The following is a 20679-nucleotide window of genomic DNA, read 5'->3' on the forward strand; positions in this document are numbered from 1 at the left end:
ATGTCATTTAAAGATCACTTGACTGAATTCCCCCAAAAATATGTTCAACTACTATTGTCAGGCATTTTACTGTTTAGTGTTTAATAAATGATTGCGATGTGTTTTTGCACTAAAATTGTCTTCACCAAATTTGTTGATTCCTAGCTGTTTAGTTCTGTTGTGAGCGGAAAGTATGCAGGAAATGGGCAGAAAAGCAAAGATTGCAAAATACTAAACAAAAGACTATGCAAATTCAAATATACTATCTTGAAGACATGAATAAGAAGCTGGCCCCTTTAATTACATACTTTGATTGTAGTATGCCAAAAAACTATTAGGCTACCCATAGCTGGCTTTCAATGCACTCCAGTAATCACAATGTGTTTCCAAAAAAATTTGGGATGCCCCCTCCCAGAAAAAAAAAAAAGTTGCACATGTTATGATCACAAAAGAGTTTTATGAAGCACATAAGAATTGTAAACCAGGCATAAGATTTACTGCACAGAAAATTTGTAGAAGGCAAAAAATAAACTTTCAAAATACTGAAGTTCTTCTCAATTGCTCAACATGTTACACATTTTGGTTCTTCCAGTTATTTAACCAAAGTCTTGTTAGAAATATATGTCAGAATTGTGCATTTGAATTATTCCGGAAATTTACAGCATCCTTTTAGACACACATGAGAAATTCCTCAAAATATGGACCCCATGGATGAAGTTTGCCCATCCTGCTATGTTAACAGCCATTTATACTACGCTATAAACACTGAAAGCCAGGTCCCAGGCTCTTGTACCTTCGATGTCCTCTTCTCTCTTCTCCTTTCCTTCTTTTCTTCTTAATTGATAGGTTCCTCTGTAGGGACAATTTACGATTTGTTCATATGCATTTTGTGTTGTTTCTTGTATAATGCATTTTATACATTAATGTCTTAATTTACCAACACCTGATTCTTCAATGAGGGCGTATGGCTCTTTGTTGTTCGATGTAATATGGTCAAAGACCATTTTGACACACCATAAGCTATGTTTTGTTTACAATTTTTGTATATGATGTACAACCGCTTTAGATTGTAAACTATTATATTGAAATATGTCAGCGGTTACAACGTATATCTGAAACTTTTTTCAATAAAAATTTATTGAAAGGAAATTATTCAGGAAAGTTTCAGAAACAGCAATATGTACACTATTGTACACCTTAAGGTAATGACATCCCAAAATAATATGATAATTTGTTTCAGTTAAATTGAAGAGTCATTTGTTATATACAAGAAAACATGAAATATCAGAGATTGTCAAAATTGGAATTACTAACATGCATCAATTTTTATTAAGTTTAACTAACATTATATAATAAATACAATAATACCACTTTCATGAAAAATGTAGATAAATATATAACTACTGTAATATTATCAGTCAGTTGGTTGGTGGGAAACATTTTGATAGCCTGAAAATGATTTGATTGTCGTATGTTGCAGCATTGTCGCGGGTAATAAACATTGTTTACGATCCTCTATTTTCTTCTGGGTTATTTATGTGTTTCCAATCATGCGTTTTCTTGGTCTCATGATTTTTCATGGACGTCTACTGTACTGGTTAAATGACAGTCGTTCGCTCTGCTATCATCCAAGAAAATGTTTTGTGTTTGTCCCTTCAGATATTGTTGGATGAAAGCTGTGTACTAATAATCAGATTATCATACGATCGCTACGAAAATTATTATTATCATCCGATTATCTGATTGTGTGTATGGGCCATAAGGAACTCAGCCTCTTAATCTCATGGAGCTTGCATAATGGAGCAACCCCTTAAGTTGGGTACACACTGAGACTGGCTTCTGTAGAACAGAAAGCTGTACACACAGGCAGAAAGTTGGCCGGTTCCTGTTGAACTGACAGATTTTGGCCAATTTTCGGCCCATGTGTACAAAGCTTTAGTGTAAGTGCCCACTCATACAATCCATTAAATCTTTACCCAATCAAGCAGGCTACTGCACTACCTGTATCTTGGTAAACCTAAAGGAGATTATACAAACAGGTTGTAGAATGTGTTTTGCTTTAGTTCATTTAAGAAGTGTGAAACCTTGAAATCCATTACCAACTAATGTAGAGGTGCTGTATTTTATGTAGCAGACTGCGTGTAATTTGAGCTTTCGCTGCAGTACCTGAGAGAGGAAATGACCCAGCTGGCAGTTCTAGAATATTACAGATGGCTGCATTTCAAATGAGAAAAGTAACTTTGATAGCATTACAGTTCAGAATGAATTACATAGCAGTTCTAAAAGCCGTATACATTTCTAAAAAAAAAATGAGTTGCACTGTGGGGGTTGATTTACTAAAGGCAGATAGGCTATTCAATTTGCAAATGTTGTAGTTTGCAAAAATAAAAAAAAACCTGTATTTTTTCTGGCATATGATTGGATGATGGAAGTCAGCACAGCCTCTCACATTTACTAAGCTAAGCTTATTTGCCTTTAATAAACCATCCTCTTTTATTCATAATTAGTCATAGTTTGTTAATACTTTGGACCCAGCACTGTTATATTTATAGCCAGATTCTTTGTTTCTTTTTTAGGGTAACAAAGGTGGAGTCAGCACTCGATTGTCCTTGTTTGGTCACATGGTGTGTTTCCTGAACTGCCATTTGCCAGCTCACATGGAGAACTCAGATCAACGTGTGGATAATTTTGAGAGCATCCTTCAGCTTCAGCAGTTCCAGGGGCCCCTGGCTAATGGTGTGCTGGACCATGAGTATGTTCCTTCTCCAAGACATACAGATCAACACATAACATTTACTCTTCAGGATAATAATTTCACATTTCACTATTGTTCAGTAAGAGATTTATAAAGTGGAAACTAGATAGAGAGCTAGAATTTCATCATACATTATGATTTTTTTTGTGTAAAACTCCTATGATGTTAATTTATGTATATATATATATATATATATATATATATATATATATATATATCCTCTAGACACAAACGCCAGTAGCCAGCTAACACTAATAAGTGCTTCACGCTTTAAAAATCAATTTTATGTGCTTCACTGTTATGCCTTATTACCATACAAAATGAACAGAACTAAGTGCTGGGATCCAGAGTCCTGCTGCTCACACATTTTATATGTCCTACACATTAAAACAATGGGGTTTATTTACTAAAGCTGGAAACTGCAAAATCAGGCTCACTTCTGCATAGAAACCAATCAGCCTCTAACCTCAGCTTGTTCTATTAAGCTTCGGCAATAAAACCTGGAGGGTGATTGGTTTCTATGCAGAAATGGGCCTGATTATGCACTCTTCAGCTTTAGTAAATAAACCCCTATATCTTTAACTACTTCTGCGCCACCCTATAGCAGAAATACTGCTACAGGGCGGCACGGGTGCGCAAAACCACCTATATATACCCTACCCACGCGGCCATTCCCGATCTTGGCTGTCAATCACCGGATCCTGGCTGGTGATTCCCCGCCAGCACCTGGCAATCTCTGAGGATTTCCGACAGGGTAGAGACCTGTATGTAAACAATACAGATCTCTCTCCTGTCAGCTCCTGCACACTGCTTTGTATGGCTCTGCATAGCAGAGGCATACAAAGCAGTGTGCTTACAGTGAAAAACACACACAGCCCACATAGAAAACAGCACACAGTTAATCCTTTGATCACCCCACATGTTAACCCCTTCCTGCCCAGTGCCATTAGTACAGTGTCAGTGATTTTTATTAGCACTGATCACTGTATTGGTGTCAGTGTCATTGGGGATGTCAGTTCCTCCCAGTGTCAGAATGCCCGCCGCAGTCCCGCTATAAATCGCTGATCACCACCATTACTAGTAAAAAAACAAATTCCAGTATGTATGCCATAATTTGTAAATGCTATAACTTTCACGTAAACCAATTAGTTTACATGTATGGGATTTTTTTAGCAAAGACATGTAGCAGAATACAATTTGGCCTAAATTTATTGCGAAATTTGATTTTTTAAATTTTTTTTAGCAAAAAGTCAAAAATATAGTTTTTTTCAAAATTGTCAGTCTTTTTTTGTTTATAGCGTAAAAAATGCACAGGCGATCAAATACCACCAAAAGAAAGCTCTATTTGTGGGAAAAAAGGATGTAAATTTAATTTGGGTGCAGTGTTGCATGACCACGCAATTGTCAGTTAAAGTAATGCAGCGCCGTATCGCAAAAAATGGCCTGGTCAAGAAGGGGGTTAAATCCTCTGGAGGGCAAGTAGTTAAGGAAAAATTTTACTTTTGCCACTCACCTTTTCTCTAATTCTTGCAGTCCTTTTAGGACTGTTCTGGGATCACAAGTGCCTGGACAGTTACTATTTCCTCCTATATCTTCTTGAAATCATCTGCAGATACTGGGCTCTCTGCACACAAGGCTGTATAAATGAATTCATTACCAGCATCTCTTTAAATGTGCATGGTCGCTGAAGTTGCTCACAGTTTGCTGACATACATGAGCAGGGAGCATGCATATTTAAAGGGATGTTGGAGATTCTTTCTATCCCACTGGAAAACAGTGGAGGATTCTTTCATCAGGATATTTATTTGTGTAAATCTCTTCAGATACTTTTCTGTGCATTTGATATACTGTGTATATGTATATATATATATATATATATATATATATATATATATATATATATACACACACACACGCACTCTATATTTGGAGCTATAGTATTGCAGTGTGAAAATTATTATTTTGGGGCTGTTTGCTTTAAATCAGCCAGATGAGAGAAGCAACATAATGGTTCATTTTCATTTCTATCACAAAGGTCGAAGGTGCTCTTATTATATAATCTATACAGTTTGGTTAAGGTGTCTGATTTGCATTTACATATTGGAGCTTGTATATATAACATTATGTAATGGCACCTGCTCTGTACAACATTTTATCATCTCCATATATCTTTTATATAAATCAGTTTGATGTAACGTTTCATAGTGCTTTATGCTATTATTTCTTCAGAATTCAAAGTGTTACTTGACATAGAAGCATATCCATCACATAGTTTGAAATGCTATTTTTGCAGAGAAGATGGTCTTGTTTTCACATGCAAATCAGCAGACTTAGAGCAGGTTAGGGAAATGAGCTAAGTAGAGTGGAAAGAACACTGACTCAGTGTCATAAATCTATTCAAAGGTATTCAAATACTCACATATACTCAAATACTTGCATATACGCTCTGGACGGAGAGGGACAAACTGATCTGTTGATATTAATGTCAGACAGCTATATGCACAGCTGAAAAAGAATATCTGGAAAAAATTTTAACCTACTAAAATGTTTGTAATTGTGATCAGCTATTGTCTTGATTCACACGACTTACCACACTGCTTAACCAGAATGGTGACCCCACAGTTCACCTTCCCTTCTCACCTGCCAAATTGGAGTATGAAAATTGTTAATGGTATTTACAAAGCATTAGCAGCTATTTAGAGTGAACCTATCCGGTTCTAAAACATTTGTAAGTTAACAACAGTGCTGATGCAGTGTGTGAGTTTTTAGACTGACCCATGTATCCTGCTGGCCTCTTAGATCTTTGGATCCACATATGATTTCAACTGTGGTCAAGTCAAGACAAAACTGTGCCTCTTCCAGTATTATTATTATTATACAGGATTTATATAGCGCCAACAGTTTGCGCAGCACTTTACAGTATAAGGCAGGCAGTACAATTACAATACATTTCAATACAGAAGGAATGTGAGGGCCCTGCTCGTGGAGCTTACAATCTAAAGGAAGGGGGAAATGATACAAAAGGTGATAGCTGCTGGGGATGATTCAAGTACAGTTCTCAGGTGGAGGTGGGGTAGGCTTCCCTGAAGAAGTGCGTTTTCAAAGATCGCCTAATGCCAGACAGGGTGGGGGCTGACCGGACATGCTGTGGTAGGGAGTACCAGAGGATGGGAGAGGCTCTGGAGAAGTCCTGGAGGCGAGCGTGGGAGTAGGTGATGAGGGAGCTAGAGAGGAAGATATCATGGGAGGAGCGGAGTGGGCGATTTGGCCGATATCTGTGGATGAGGTCGGTGATGTAGCTAGGGGCAGTGCTGTGGATGGCTTTGTAAGCTGTGGTTAGTATTTTGAATTTTATACGTTGGGTTAGTGGAAGCCAGTGAAGGGATTGGCAGAGAGGGGCAGCAGTCGCTGATCGGTTGGTAAGGTATATGAGTCTAGCAGCAGCATTCATAATAGACTGAAGGGGGGATAGCCTGTGTAATGATAGACCAGTGAGGAGGGAGTTGCAGTAATCGAGGCGTGATATAACCAAGGCGTGAATAAGTTGTTTTGTGGTGTCATTGGTCAGGAAGGGGCGGATTTTGGAAATGTTCCGGAGGTTGAGGCGGCAGGATTTAGCCAGTGAGTGGATGTGGGGCTCAAAGGAGAGGTCAGAGTCTAGGATTACGCCTAGCACCCTGGCATGAGGGGAAGGACCAATGGTTGTGCTGTTGATCTTAATGGTAAAGTCGTGAGTGGGGGATCACGGAGGAGGAAATATTACAAGCTCAGTTTTTGAAAGATTGAGTTTGAGGTAGTGATGTGACATCCATGCTGATATGTTGCTTAGTAGATTTGTGATACGTGAGGAGATTGAGGGGGTGAGCTGGGGAGTGGAGAGATAGATTTGGGTGTCATCAGCATAGAGGTGGTATTGGAAGCCATGGGAGGTTTTCAGTTGGCCCAGGGAGGAGGTATAGAGAGAGAAAAGGAGGGGTCCAAGAACAGAACCTTGGGGTACCCCAACAGAAAGGGGAAGAGTAGCGGAGGAGGAGAAGTTGTATGTGACACTGAAAGTGCGCTGAGAAAGGTAAGAGGAGAACCAGGAGAGAGCAGAGTCACGGAGGCCGATGGAGTGGAGTTTACTGAGGAGGAGCAGGTGGTCGACTGTGTCAAAGGCAGCAGAAAGGTCAATTAGTATGAGTATGGAGTAGTGGCCATTGGTTTTAGCAGTTAGTAGGTCATTAGTGAGTTTTAGTAGGGCAGTTTCTGTGGAATGTTGTGGGCGGAAGCCAGACTGTCGGGGATCAAGAAGGTTGTTGTTGGTGAGGTAGCAGCTCATACGGTTGTGAACAAGGCGTTCGAGAAGCTTGGAGGCAAACAGGAGCAGGGAGATGGGTCTTAAGTTATTCAAACAGGTGGGGTCCAGTGAGGGTTTTTTGAGAATGGGGGTAACCAGTGCATGTTTGAGAGGGGAGGGAAAGGTGCCCATGGAGAGTGAGAGGTTGAAGATGTGGGTTAGAGAGTTTAGGATAGAGCAGGAAGGAGGCTGCAACAGTCGTGAGGGGACAGGATCCAGAAGACAGGTGGTGAAGTGGGCCTTGGAAAGGAGATCGGTAACTTCCATGGAGGTAACAGGGTCGAAGGAGGAGAGTGTTGAGTTTGGTATTGGGCCTGGTATGTTGGTTAGAGGAGGAAGCTTGACACTGGAGATCTCATCACGAATTGTGTCGATCTTCTTGAAGTGACTGGCAATCTCCTGTGCAGTAAGTAAGTTGGTGGGTGGAGGCAGTGGGGGGTGGAGTAAGGAATTAAGGGTAGAGAAGAGTTGACGAGGATTGGATGAGAGGGTCTTGATGAGAGTGTTATAGTAGGTTTGCTTAGCAGCGTGGAGGCTGGAGTTGCATTTAAGAAGACCGGATTTGTAGAGGGTAAAGTCTTTCAGGGATTTTTTTTTACGCCATGCTCGCTCAAGAGTGCGGCTGCATCTCTTAAGACTTCTGGTGACATCTGTTTGCCAGGGTTGAGACAGACGAGGCCTGGTTCTGCGTGTAGAAAGAACAGCAAAAGCGTCCAGGCAGGGTGATAGATAGTTGTTGTAGGCAGATGTGGCCAGCTCTGGGCAGGACAGGGGTGCAATTTCATCATAGAGGCGCTCAGTAGCGGAGTGAAGAAGGTCAGGGCTGAGGTGATGGAGATTTCTACAGGTGACGGTTTGCAGGTTAGAGGCATGGGGGGTAGGAGGCAGGGAGAGTGTGAAGCTGATAAAGTTGTGGTCAGAGACAGGAAAAGGGGTGTTAGAGAGGTTACAGGGAGTGCATAGGTGGGTGAATACAAGGTCAAGGATGTTGCCATTGCAGTGGGTGTTGGATTGTGACCACTGTGTTAGGTTAAAAGAGGAAGTTAGGTTGAGTAGTTGAGAGGTGGCAGAGGTGTGAACATTGACTGGGATGTTAAAGTCACCGAGGATGATGGCAGGCACCTCAGAGGAGAGAAAGTACGGTAGCCATGCTGAAAAGTCATCGAGAAAGCATGAAATAAGGGACAGGCTGGCATTCCTTGCGCAAAGTACGCATTACGGCGTTAAGTATCTGGCTATTAAACCCTACCTGTGACATTCAAATGCCAGAGCCTCTATTGCCTCTTAAACCTACCACACAAGTTACAATTTGATTGCACAATCTATCACCTTTAGATCTACCAAACACTATGCCTGATTGGATACAAATTGATTGATTAGATTAGGGAGGTGCTCATATTACACCGTTTTGGTAAATCCAAAGTTGATTGTACAAAGATTGTATGGCCAGATTGTAACTTGGTATGTATGGTGACCCCTGTATTCTTGCATTTAACAATTCAGTGAACAGGATTGGGGCTAGGGTTGATCTTGGCTCAGTGCAGACCCCATGTACAGCTTGTGGCCTAGGATACAGGGCAGCAACAAAGGGACACAGGGACTGATTTGTAAACAACATATTTAAGAGGTGTCTGTCTTTCAGCTTCATTTTTACCTTAGACATTTTAGGCCAGATTATTTTCATTCATTTCATGCATTATTTTAATTTTAATTTACGTTTACATGGTGAATAGTATATTATGCTTTTGCATTGGCACATATGTAGTGCCTTTTGTTTCTGTCCATTGGATTGTTCCTTCTAATATTAATGTAGATCGGTATTTATTTTCAGTTTAATCTTCTGGTTTGGGGACCTGAATTTTCGAGTTGATGATCTGGACTTGCATTTTGTAAAGTCTGCCATTCAAGGCAACAAGCTGTCTCTGCTCTGGGAAAAGGATCAGGTGAGATGGCATGTGGACACGTAAATACTGTACTAAATGGTATTCAAGCAAGAGTGAATCTACTGCCAAGAAAGCATTTGTAGCAGATAAAGCTGAACTCTATGCCAAATGCTAAATATACAGATAAAATAAATATACTGTATTACCCTTAGTTCCCACTAGTGCAGTTTTGTGGGCCACGGCATGGCAGCCCATTCATTTAAATGGACTGCCGTGCCTCGCAAAACGCAGGGAAAAGGTTCCTGCACCCTTCCAGATATTGCAGCCTGCCTGCAGGTCCTGCGTTTTGTGGGCAGGTGGTTGCAGCTGCGGGATGAAGTGCAGGTCCCGAAGCAGCTTCCACCCGCACTAGTGTGAACCAAGCCTCAGAACTGGTTTTCCTGCTAAAGGATTTGTCATTCTGTTCAGTCAGTCTTATGATCCAGGCACCGCTGTCAGACTAAATTGCAGCTGAACGATAGAAGGGGGTCCAGGAACTAATGCAGTCTTTTTTTTCTGTCTTTGTCCACATTGATTAGATTTTCTATTACTTTCTATCCCGCTGTTGACACCAGGACAAGAAATAAGAGGGCATAGATGTCACTGGTAAAAGAAGACAGCTAGAATAATTCAAACCTGACAGCAGTAAAAACCCAACAGGAGTTCTAATCCTTCCCAACTTAAAAAAAACTTTGGATGAACATACACTTTAATCGTTTTGCAATGGGGCCCATCAAACATAGTTACAGCTCTGACAGTACTTGTTCAAAAAACATAGCCTACTCATTTGTATGGCACATACAGTATATACTATATATGAGTTTGTGTGTGTGTGTCTGAAACCTGGATAATATACATTTATTATTTACATTTAATATAAATTTATTAAACTATGTTTCTCAAAGGATAAGTTCATCGTTTAACAAAAAATAATAAATGCACATTTTTTTGCAGGAAAAAAGATGTACGTTTATTATTTTCTGTTTATGGATCCTCTAAGGCATTGCACCAGCAATCAGCAGATTGCTGGTGCCATGCAAGTATCTCCCTGAACAGTCAGTTTATCTGTTTGCCCGTACATCCCATATGAGCAAGGAGATACTACTGACAGGAAGGCTCAGTGAACTACCATGGCACTGTGGAGCACCATGGTAGTTCATTGAAAACTACAAGCCAACAGCCAAAGGCTGCCAGGACTTGTAGTTTTTCCATTCACAGGATGCTGTGAATGAATGATGCAACCGGGTGGGCATAGCCCCGCATGGCCACATGTTTTTTTAAATTGTGACAGCTAGCAAGGGGGATGCAGGGGCCGGTGAGACCGTAACATGTTACATGTTACACCCTGAATATGGGTGTAACATGTACAAAAGGTGAACTTATCCTTTAACAATATACTAGGATCATTAACCACTTCCTGTCTATGTGCTATATACTATATATACAGCCTCAGGAGCACGTGGATGCAGCTGTCTCACCAGGGAACTTGGGATCACTTTAGGCAATCAAGCCAGCTTCCCACAAAGGAGATGGAGGAATATACATTCCTCCATCTCATCTGTGACAAATAAAGCTGGGAGCAATGAAGATTTCATCACTTCCAGTTTTGGTGCTGTGTCTCCTTGGCCTGTACAGCCAGGAAAGCAGCGGATCAAACAGATTTCTGAGAGAAAGGATCATGGGTCTAATACACCCCCAGATCTCTCCTTAAAGAGTACCTGTCACTGCCAAAGCAATCACAAGGGGTTGTGTTTCATCTCTTGTGACAGCAAGAATGTTCCAATTTTTTTTTTAAAGTGTAAAATAAAATTAATTAAAAAAAATAAAATGTAAAGCACCCCCATCCCCATGTGCAAATGTTAATGTGCACATAGATCCCACACACATGTAAACAGTGATTGCACCACATATGTGAGGTATTGCCGCACTTCTCAGTGTGAGAGCTCACATTTCACTCTAAACTTGTAACCTGTGGGTCACAGGAGTGCACTTAGTTCTTCACTCCTATGACCCATACTGTGACATCACTGAGCCGGTCCAAACTCTGGAGGGATCCCGACTTTAATTTTAGGATCCACCCAGATGACTGACCAGCAGTTGGTTCAGCCTCTCAGCGTGCCGCCGTGAGACTGAGCCAGTCACTCCTACCCCCTCCACAGCCCTGCGTTCCTGACTGAATGAGAGAGCCTGACTGACAGTCATTGCTCTCTGAAGACCGAGAACCAAGCAATAAGTGGTTCAGTGATTGCGCTGTTCTCAGTCTTAGAGACGATGGGGGAAAGCTGTAGCATCGAATTGATGCTGCATCCATCTAGGTGGTTTTTTTTTTTTTGCATTCTCATACTTCTCTTTTAAGTATCGTAGTTTGTCGCTATTTCACAGGCTTGCACAATTTTAAATATTGACATGCTTGATATCGGTTTACTCAAAGCAACATCATCTTTTATATTTTAGGAAAAATTGGGTATTATATTGTGTACACTACAATTCATTTTAGGTGTATTTTTTTCTGAAAATTTGCATCTGATAATCGGCTCCGCCAACATCATGTGACATAAAAAATCTGCAACAGCCACAATTCTATTCTCCAGGGCCTCTGCTTTCGGTAAAAAATATAATGTTTGGGGATTCTAAATAATTTTTCTAGCAAATAAAACAAAATGCTGATTTTAACATGCATGTGAAAAATGACAGCAAGTGGTTAATATTTGATTTACTGCTTATTTTCTTTCCAGCTAAACATGGCTAAATGCTATGAGCCCGTGCTCTCAGGATTTATGGAAGGGCCTCTGACCTTCCCTCCCACCTACAAATATGATGTGGGGACCAATACATATGACACTAGGTAAGATGGTGGTGTTAGAACATGTTAATGTATCCTAATCATATCAATCTTTAAGTACTCTTCTTCTTGTTTGTATATTTCCTCCTCAGCTCTAAAAAGAGGAAGCCTGCATGGACTGATCGCATCTTATGGAAAATGAAAAATCCTCTCTCCCAGAATGCTTCAGGGAAGGCAGACATGAGCAGCTCAATGTCTTCAGAACTTTCCATGACGCTTCTCAGCTATGGGTGCCATATGCATTATACAGAGAGTGACCACAAGCCAGTGTCTGCTATTTTCTCTTTGAAGGTTCATTTTGTTTTACAAGACTTTCTAAATAATGGCTGGCTTCCATGTAGGAGTGTATAATATTTCTACTTTGTCAGTGACTGTGTAGAAAGCTAGTGCTGGGAATAGAAACCATTTATTCTACCTACTGATCTATTAACCATTCTTCATTATTATCAGTAGAATATAGCCAAGTGACATCCAGTAGAACGTCTGGAGCAAACAGTTTAGGTTCTTTGACCACTTGCCCTCCTGAGGATTTACCCCCCTTCCTGACCAGGCCTCTTTTTGCTACTCAGCGCTGCACTAATTCAACTGATAATTGCGCGGTCATGCAATGCTGCACTCAAATGAAATTTACGTCCTTTTTTTCACACAAATAGAGCTTTCTTTCGGTGGTATTTGATCACCTGTGCGCTTTTTATTTTTCGTGCTATAAACAAAAAAAGACCAAAACTTTTGAAGAAAAACGATATTTTTTACTTTCAGCTATAAAAAATATATAGTAAACTCAAAGTTAATTATAAATTTAGGCCAAAATGTATTCTGCTACATGTTTTTGGTAAAAAAAATCCCAATAAGTGTATATTGATTGCTTTGTGTGAAAGTTATAACGTCTACAAACTATGGTATAGATACTGCAATTTACGCCATTGTTTTGCTATACAGCGCTGCGCTAGTTTAACGAACAATTGCGCGGTCATGCAATACGGTACATAAATTAAATTTACATCCTTTTTTCCCACAAATTGAGCTTTCTTTCGGTGGTATGTGATCGCCTGTGCGTTTTTTATTTTTTGCGCTATAAAAAAAAAGGCTGACAATTTTGAGAAAAAAAAATATTTTGGACTTTTTGCTATAAAACATGTCCAGTAAAATAAATTTAAAAATCAAGTTTAATCATAAATTTCTGCCAAAATGTATTCTGCGACATGTCTTTGCTTTAAAAAAATCCCAATACGTGTAAATTAATTGGTTTCCGTGAAAGTTATAGCGTCTACAAATGGCGGGAAAGATACTGGGATTTTTTTTTTATTATACTAATAATGGCGGTGATCCGCAACTTATGGTGGTGATCAGCGATTTATGACAGTGATCAGCGACTTATGGCGGGACTGCGGCGGACATTTTGACACTGGGGGGGAACTGACTTGGGGTCACTGACATCCCCAGTGACACCAATACAGTGATCAGTGCAAAAAAAAACCACTGACACTGTACTAATGGCACTGGGGAGGAAGGGGTTAACTTTTATTAGGTAATGAAAGGGTTAACTGTGTGAGGGGAATGTTTTACTAGGGGGCGGGGGTGTGTACTTCACAGGAACAGGCTGATCCCCAGAGATAAAGTCTTCTCTCAGGTTCAGTGTGCTCTGAACTGACAGATGGCAGAGCTGAAATGTAAACACTGCAGCTGTGCTATCTGTCAGTGATTACTTGTAATCGCCAGCACCTGGCGGGAAACGACCCGCCGGGAGCCGGTGATGGACACCCGCTGCCGTGATCGACAGGACGGGTAGGGCGGGCACGCGCCTCGCGAGCGCCCCCTACCTGTTTTGCAGTGACGTTAAAAGACGGCGCTGTGCGTACAGGGGCCGCCCTGCCGCAGTAAAAACAGTGCGGCGAGTCGGCAAGCGGTTAATTACCTTTAGTTTATTTTGGATGTCTTGCCCAAAGAAATGGAAGTAGTATGAACAGCAGATCTGAAAACAGTATATACCAGGAGTCTCCAAACTTTCTAAACAAAGGACCAGTTTATTGTCCTTCAAACTTTAGGAGGGGACCGGACAGTGGCCAGCAGGAGTGGATATTTTACTGGTATCAGTGGCAGTAAACATCGCCATATTCAGTATTAGGGGAGAGTATTAGTGCCCCATCACTGGTGTCATTGGGAAGAATACTGTCCCATTACTGGTGTCATTGGGGAAATGGTGACCTATTTTGTTGGTATCAGTTGGCAGAATAGTGTGTCTTATCAGTGTAAGGAATAGTGCCCAAAGGCCCGGATAAAGGCAAGCAAAGGGCCACATCCGGCCCCAGGGCCGCAGTTTGTAGATCACTGGTATATACATTAACAAAGTTGTATCCAGTTAACTGTCAAACTACAAAATATTGCAAATATATGGGGAGTGAGGTTGTGTATGTAGAAATATCAGCGACTATTAAAGCAACTGAGTTAATCAGGAGTTTATGATAGAGTGGTAAGTGACATTAAAGCAGAACTAAACCTAATGATTTAAAGTGGAAATGAATTCAGTGATATAAAAAGCGGAAACTAAACCATCCTATCGTTTTCAGCCAAAGAAGCTGCCATCTTACGCTCTGTTTGATCTGCAACTACCATGGTGCTGCACATGTGATCAGTTATGACACCAGCCACTTGATGGTTTGACAGTTTAGTTGAGGGCACAAGCCAATGTGACAGTTACATTTCCAGCACGTTGGGAATGTAACAGTTTTTTTAAACTGTTAAATTGAGGGGTTTAGTTCCACTTTAACAGTTTCAGAAACAGTTACATTCCAAGCATGCCAAGAATGTAACTGCCACAGTTGCTTGAACTCTCAATCAAACTGTCAAATCATCATATGGCTGGTGTCATAACTGATCACAAGTGCAGCACTATGGCAGTTGCAGATCAAACAGAGGCTAAGATGGCAGCTTCCATGGCTGAAAAGGATAGGAGGGTTTAGTTCCACTTTAAATCTCTTTTAAATTGCCTTTTATATCAATAGATCATATGTTGAATTTGACAGCTGTAATTATGTTGTTTCACAAAAGACGCTAGAGAAACTTGAATCAGTTATTACTCTATAACATGTTTGTATTTATTTTCAGTTTTCTACTTCTCTCGTTGCCCCACTGGTACATATCTGGGTACGTGATGAATGGCTACAGCCTGCAGATGCCCATGTGACTTATCGGTGGTCTCCTGTATACATGAAGAGTTCCTGGGACTGGATTGGACTATATAAGGTAAGAAATGCGGAAGTGTTGATACTGTCACAAGTTCTTTATCTCCATTGCTATACTTCTTGATGTGTTATCTGTAGGTTGGATTCCGACATCATAAAGATTACGTGTCCTATGTGTGGGTGAAGACTGACGATGACAACGATGGAGGAAGACACCAGTACCAGGTTCTAAGATTATGTTTTCATAAAGCTGAGCTTTGGATAAGATACACATGCATTATGTGTGGCATAGGTGCATATCTTTATATCTGTTGTATCCTAGGTAATGTTCAGTGAAGAATCTCTTCCCAAAGGCACCGGTGAATATCTGCTTGGTTATTACAGCAACAATATGAGCACTTTAATTGGGGTTACTGAGCCCTTTCAGGTATGTACCTACCCTTCATACTAGAAAGTACAGTAAATTTTCAATGAGCTCATATTTTGAGGTATTATTTCAATGTTAGCCTTAAAGAGACCCTTTCACCTTTTCCTTGCAAAACAAAGTAATGGTGACACTGCAAAGGGCATTTCCTGACCCCCTAACTATTCGTTCACACATGTGGCTATTATTGCTGCCTCTCAGAAAAGGGGTGACTTTTCAGAGGAGGTTTGACAGGCAGTAAGGAGGCAAAGTGTTGCCTCCTTAGTGCCTGTTTTATATCTAAAAATGCTGACATGCATACATTGTACGTGGTTTCAGGGAGGTTGTGGCACCATCCCATTCACTTGAAAGTGGTACCAAGCACCCAATGTGACACACTAATAAAGTGATTGTAAATGCTTGTTTTTTTTTAAATAACACTAAGGTTTATACTTACAGTATTTGCTCTGTGCAATACAATTGCACAGAGTGGCCCCAGACCTCCACTTCTGGGGTTCCCCGCCGGTGTTTCTGGCTCCTTCCCTCTGCTGAGTGCCCCCATAGAAAGCTGCTTTTCATGCTGGCATTTGTGCAGGCTTGCTCCTGAGCCTTGCTGTATGCATCTATTGACACAGACAGTGCAGCTCGTTCCTGCCTCCCGCGCCCTCATCACTGGCTTTTATTGACAGCAACAGGAGCCAATGGCTTCATCTACCTCATCAAAGCCAGAGAGACCAGAAAGTGAGGGGAAAGAAGAGCTGCAGACATGCACAGTGTTGGATCTAATGAGGGCTCAGATAAGTAAAAGGTGGGTGAGGGGAAATACTGATGTCTAAACATTTTTTACTGTAATGCAAGGAATGCATAAAGGTAAAAAATATTTAGGCTTTATAACCACTTTCATTTTTCCCACAGCATGTGTACAGCCCTGAGCAGGCTGCATTTCTGTGTTTTAGTTGGGCGGATGGGAGTTTTAAAACTGCAGCCTCACCACCTGCTTTTGCCTCCCATGTAAAAGAGCCCTGAGGCTGGTTTCACACTGATGCGGTGCGGAATTCGCAGCGTTTTCTGTGCGAATTCCGCACCGCATCAGAATTGCACAGTGTTCATGCGAACCGCTGCGGGTGTGTATGTTAACAACACCCGAAATCGGTCCCCAAAACTTGGTGCGATGTGCAGAATCGTATTGCATAGGTGTGAATACCCATGCGATCCGATTCTGGTGCAGACCCAAAAAAGCATCCTGCACCTTTTTGGTGCGGTGCGATTGGAGCCATACATAATGTATGGCTCCAGTTGCACCGCACACAAATCATGTATGATTTGCACAGGAATGCAGTACGGCTCCTGTGTGAATCAATGTGCCGCACCGCATTAGTGTCAACCTAGCCTCCTACTCACTTTACCACCTTACTTCCCTTGCAGTTTCTTGTTATCCTGCAGCTGGTGCTGAAATCGGCTGTGTCGGTGACCAAGGAGAGCGATGTCGTCCCAGCCTGTACATGTGACAGATCTCAGGTCTAGTGATTGGCTGCTAGGCTAAGTCAACATTATCAGCAGGTCACATGCTCCTCTATACTTGGAAGTACCAGGTATTCTGGCTGGATGTGGAGGAGCAAGGAGCTGCAAGGTAGTGCAGGTAAGGTGAGTATAAGTGGCTAGATCAGGGGATGCCCATTGCAGATTTTTGTACCCTGCATGGGCGAGGTGAGATTGTATCTTCAAAGTAATTATGATATGACTTTCATATTTTACATTCATGTTCTTTTTTGCTTTTGTTACAGTACTAAATGTAGACATTTGTAGGTTAGGCACAAGATGCATGGACATTTTTTTGTGCCGTGGTATAAATGGGATTCTCTTGCACTGGTAAAGCCTTGTGTATTTGTTTTTCTCACTCTCTTTCCAGATCTGTCTGCCAGGTGCTGAAGTAAGCTCATCCTGTGACAGCTCTGACTCCAGTTCAGAAGATGATAATAGCACTCATGTCCTACTCCGACTAAAATCCCGAAGCCCCAGCCCAGCCAGTGCTCGTTCCCCACGGAGCAGAAGTCCAGCTCTTACACGTCTGCATGACCTTATTATTCCTGGTTCCTCTAGACAGAAGAGCCGCAGTCCGTCTCCACGTAGAGCTAAGAGTCCCAAACAAGAGCGGTCACAAAGGTCTAGGTCTAGGGATCCGACCCGGGAATCCCTAGGTAATAAAATCCACAGTCCTTATGTGCCACTTTCTGCTGCTGTGCCCACCGTGAGACCAGAAGCTGTGGGACAAGGCTTCAGTGCACAAGGGACAATGCCAGTCTCTCCTGTAGGGAATCCCAGCTGGCCAGCTGCTGCTGCTCCACAGCCCAAAGACTCACACAGTCAAACTCAGAGCCAACAGAAAGCAAAGTAGAGATCTATGCACTAGGTTATCTGACCGTTAGACAGCAAAGCAGAAATATGTTTAGAACATATTATAGTATATGTGATGTCACTATATTTAAAATCCAAGCTGTGATAATGTCCTAGAATTTTCAAAGTCACCAGTAGGTGTCAGTATAGGTATCTGCAAAATAAAAGAGTAGCATGACTGTGGCCTGAACACAAGAGATCTAATAGATTCCTCTATCCACACTAAGGGCTCATGTACACAGGGCGTTTGGAGAACACTTCTGAACGCTGGAAATTGACAGCAGGAAAATGCAGGTTAAACAACGTCCGTTTTGCCGCGTTTGCATACCGCGTTTATGCGCATTTGCGTTTAGAAGCATATTTTAAAGATAAGCAAAGGAGAACCTCCCAAATGCCCAGAATGCACTGAAAAGTGGTAAATTATTAACTATTTCAGACTGTTTCAGAGAGATACAGAGGGCAGAAGCAGAAACAGCAGTATGTGAGATAATTAGGTGTGAGAGTTCAATAACATTTCTTTTGTTTCCAAAGGTAGGAAAGGTGTCTGGTGGAGGGAGTCATTAAGGTCATCTGGCAGGGGGTCTTCATGAGGAATTTGAGGTGTGAATGGTCATTAACATTTCTTTTGTTTCCAAGGGTGGGAAAGGTGTCTGGTGGAGTGAGTCATTAAGGTCACCTGGCAGGGGGTCTTCATGAGGAATTTGAGGTGTGAATGGTCATTACCATTTCTTTTGTTTCCAAGGGTGGGATAGGTGTCTGGTGGAGTGAGTCATTAAGGTCACCTGGCAGGGGGTCTTCATGAGGAATTTGAGGTGTGAATGGTCATTAACATTTCTTTTGTTTCCAAGGGTGGGAAAGGTGTCTGGTGGAGTGAGTCATTAAGGTCACCTGGCAGGGGGTCTTCATGAGGAATTTGAGGTGTGAATGGTCATTACCATTTCGTTTCCAAGGGTGGGAAAGGTGTCTGGTGGAGTGAGTCATTAAGGTCACCTGGCAGGGGGTCTTCATGAGGAATTTGAGGTGTGAATGGTCATTACCATTTCTTTTGTTTCCAAGGGTGGGATAGGTGTCTGGTGGAGTGAGTCATTAAGGTCACCTGGCAGGGGGTCTTCATGAGGAATTTGAGGTGTGAATGGTCATTAACATATCTTTTGTTTCCAAGGGTGGTAAAGGTGTCTGGTGGAGTGAGTCATTAAGGTCACCTTGCAGGGGGTCTTCATGAGGAGTTTGAGGTGTGAATGGTCATTAACATTTCTTTTGTTTCCAAGGGTGGGAAAGGTGCCTGGTGGAGTGAGTCATTAAGGTCATCTGGCAGGGGGTCTTCATCAGGAATTTGAGGTTTGAATGGTCTTTAACATATCTTTTGTTTCCAAGGGTGGGAGAGGTCTGAGGTGTGAATTGGTCATTACAATGTGTGACAAGCTTGGTAGGAACATCCTGTGTTCAGTGTTTTGTCCATCTGAGTACCTTGAAAATGCTCTGCATGCATTTTTCATGATGAAAAAAGGATCTGGACAGCATCAGGAACTGGAAGAGTTAAAAAAAAATTGGCATACACTTATAAACGCAATTTGCCGTGTTTAGCCTCGTTTACAAGCGTTTGCATTTGAAATTTTGATAAAATCGACATCTGAATGCAAGTTTGTTGCGTTCAAAAAAACGACTGTAAACTCAACTGCCTGTAAACGATCGTAAATGAAGATGTGTACATGGACACATAGGAAAACATTAGGGAGAGTTCAGGGGCTGCTGAGAAAATTGCTGAACAGCTCCTAAACGTGAGTTTATCAGCTGCAGTGTACATGAGCCCGTAACAATGTGAATGGACAAATCTTTCCTGCCAGCTATTGCATTCTGTCAGCTGGCTACAGCAGCTTTCAGAATACCCCAGCCACTGGATCTGATTGGATGCAGATGCTGTTTGGCCAACAATATTCCTCCCACCTCCTTCAGTTGAGTGTTGTGGACAGGAGCACCCATGGCCCAAGTTTCATCTGATTATGCATAAACTGGAAACATTTGAGCCGTGTATGGGCAGCCTGTAGAGGGGACAAACTTGGTGATTTTTTTATTCTTATATTTGACACAAGAAGCTAAGATAGAGCTAAATCTTACATTTCAAGGGGGGGGGGGGGGGGGTACTATATAACATAAGCATTAAATGGAGTTGCACTGAAAGTGGGTTTATAACTGGATAATAAATTCTATGAATTCAATTGAGAAATGTAAATGAAATATTCTATGATTAATGGTATATTGTAGCTCGTTTTTTGGCCATTGTGCATCTGGATATAATATGTGACATTTCAATATCAATTACGACATAGCTTACAGCTTCACTTTAGGCAGGACCCAAATCACACTGAAACTTCAATTAAATGTTTAGTCAAAGTATTTAAAGCTCCATCATTACCACTCTTTATTTACTAAATTATTTGCTAAATTAAACAAATTGGCATAGTGTTGGATTGTGTGAAGACGATTTATTTTTATGTCAGGAATGTTTTGGTGGTTGTATGCATATTACACCACCAGGAAAGAGAATGCTTTTTTTGTTCTCAAATGTGTTTTGCACTAAATGTTTTGTTATATTGTGTCATGCAGAAGAATGGATAAAATAGTTTTCTTGTGACTGGATATCCTGGCCTTCATGTAAACAAACAGTAGAACTAAATTAATTTTCATCAGGAAAATACTGAATTATGGCCACTAGATGGAGCTGATGATCATAGTAAATAAATAGGTATTTGCTATGGTTGCTATCGCCATCTAGTGGCCAAATGAATAACATTCAACCTGCAGTGAAAACAGCCTAATAACATTCGATTTTGCACACAGTCACACTGAATGAATGTACCTGCAG

General features: G+C 41.4%; 1 protein-coding gene across 2 annotated transcripts in view; it reads left to right on the forward strand.

The window, feature by feature from the left end:
* INPP5J (inositol polyphosphate-5-phosphatase J) overlaps positions 1-20453 on the forward strand; it is a 50239-nt gene extending 29786 nt beyond the window's left edge. Inside the window, exons 6-14 of one of the 2 annotated variants that reach the window (XR_016305834.1) lie at positions 2556-2731; positions 8905-9016; positions 11731-11840; positions 11930-12128; positions 14943-15080; positions 15158-15244; positions 15342-15446; positions 17332-18674; positions 18777-20453. Coding sequence is in view for 1 of the 2 variants with exons in the window: in XM_089652206.1 (XP_089508332.1) it covers positions 2556-2731; positions 8905-9016; positions 11731-11840; positions 11930-12128; positions 14943-15080; positions 15158-15244; positions 15342-15446; positions 17332-17817 (1413 nt within the window). In the remaining variant the exon portion in view is untranslated. Of the gene's footprint in view, positions 1-2555; positions 2732-8904; positions 9017-11730; positions 11841-11929; positions 12129-14942; positions 15081-15157; positions 15245-15341; positions 15447-17331 lie in introns of both variants that reach the window. The other variant, XM_089652206.1, reaches the window with a different exon arrangement.
* Positions 20454-20679: the final 226 nt, after the last annotated feature.

Source organism: Staurois parvus, unplaced genomic scaffold (assembly GCF_062004578.1).
Source record: "Staurois parvus isolate SC_StPar_1 unplaced genomic scaffold, SC_StPar_1.0 ptg000673l, whole genome shotgun sequence".
NCBI classification, from domain to species: Eukaryota; Metazoa; Chordata; class Amphibia; order Anura; family Ranidae; genus Staurois; species Staurois parvus.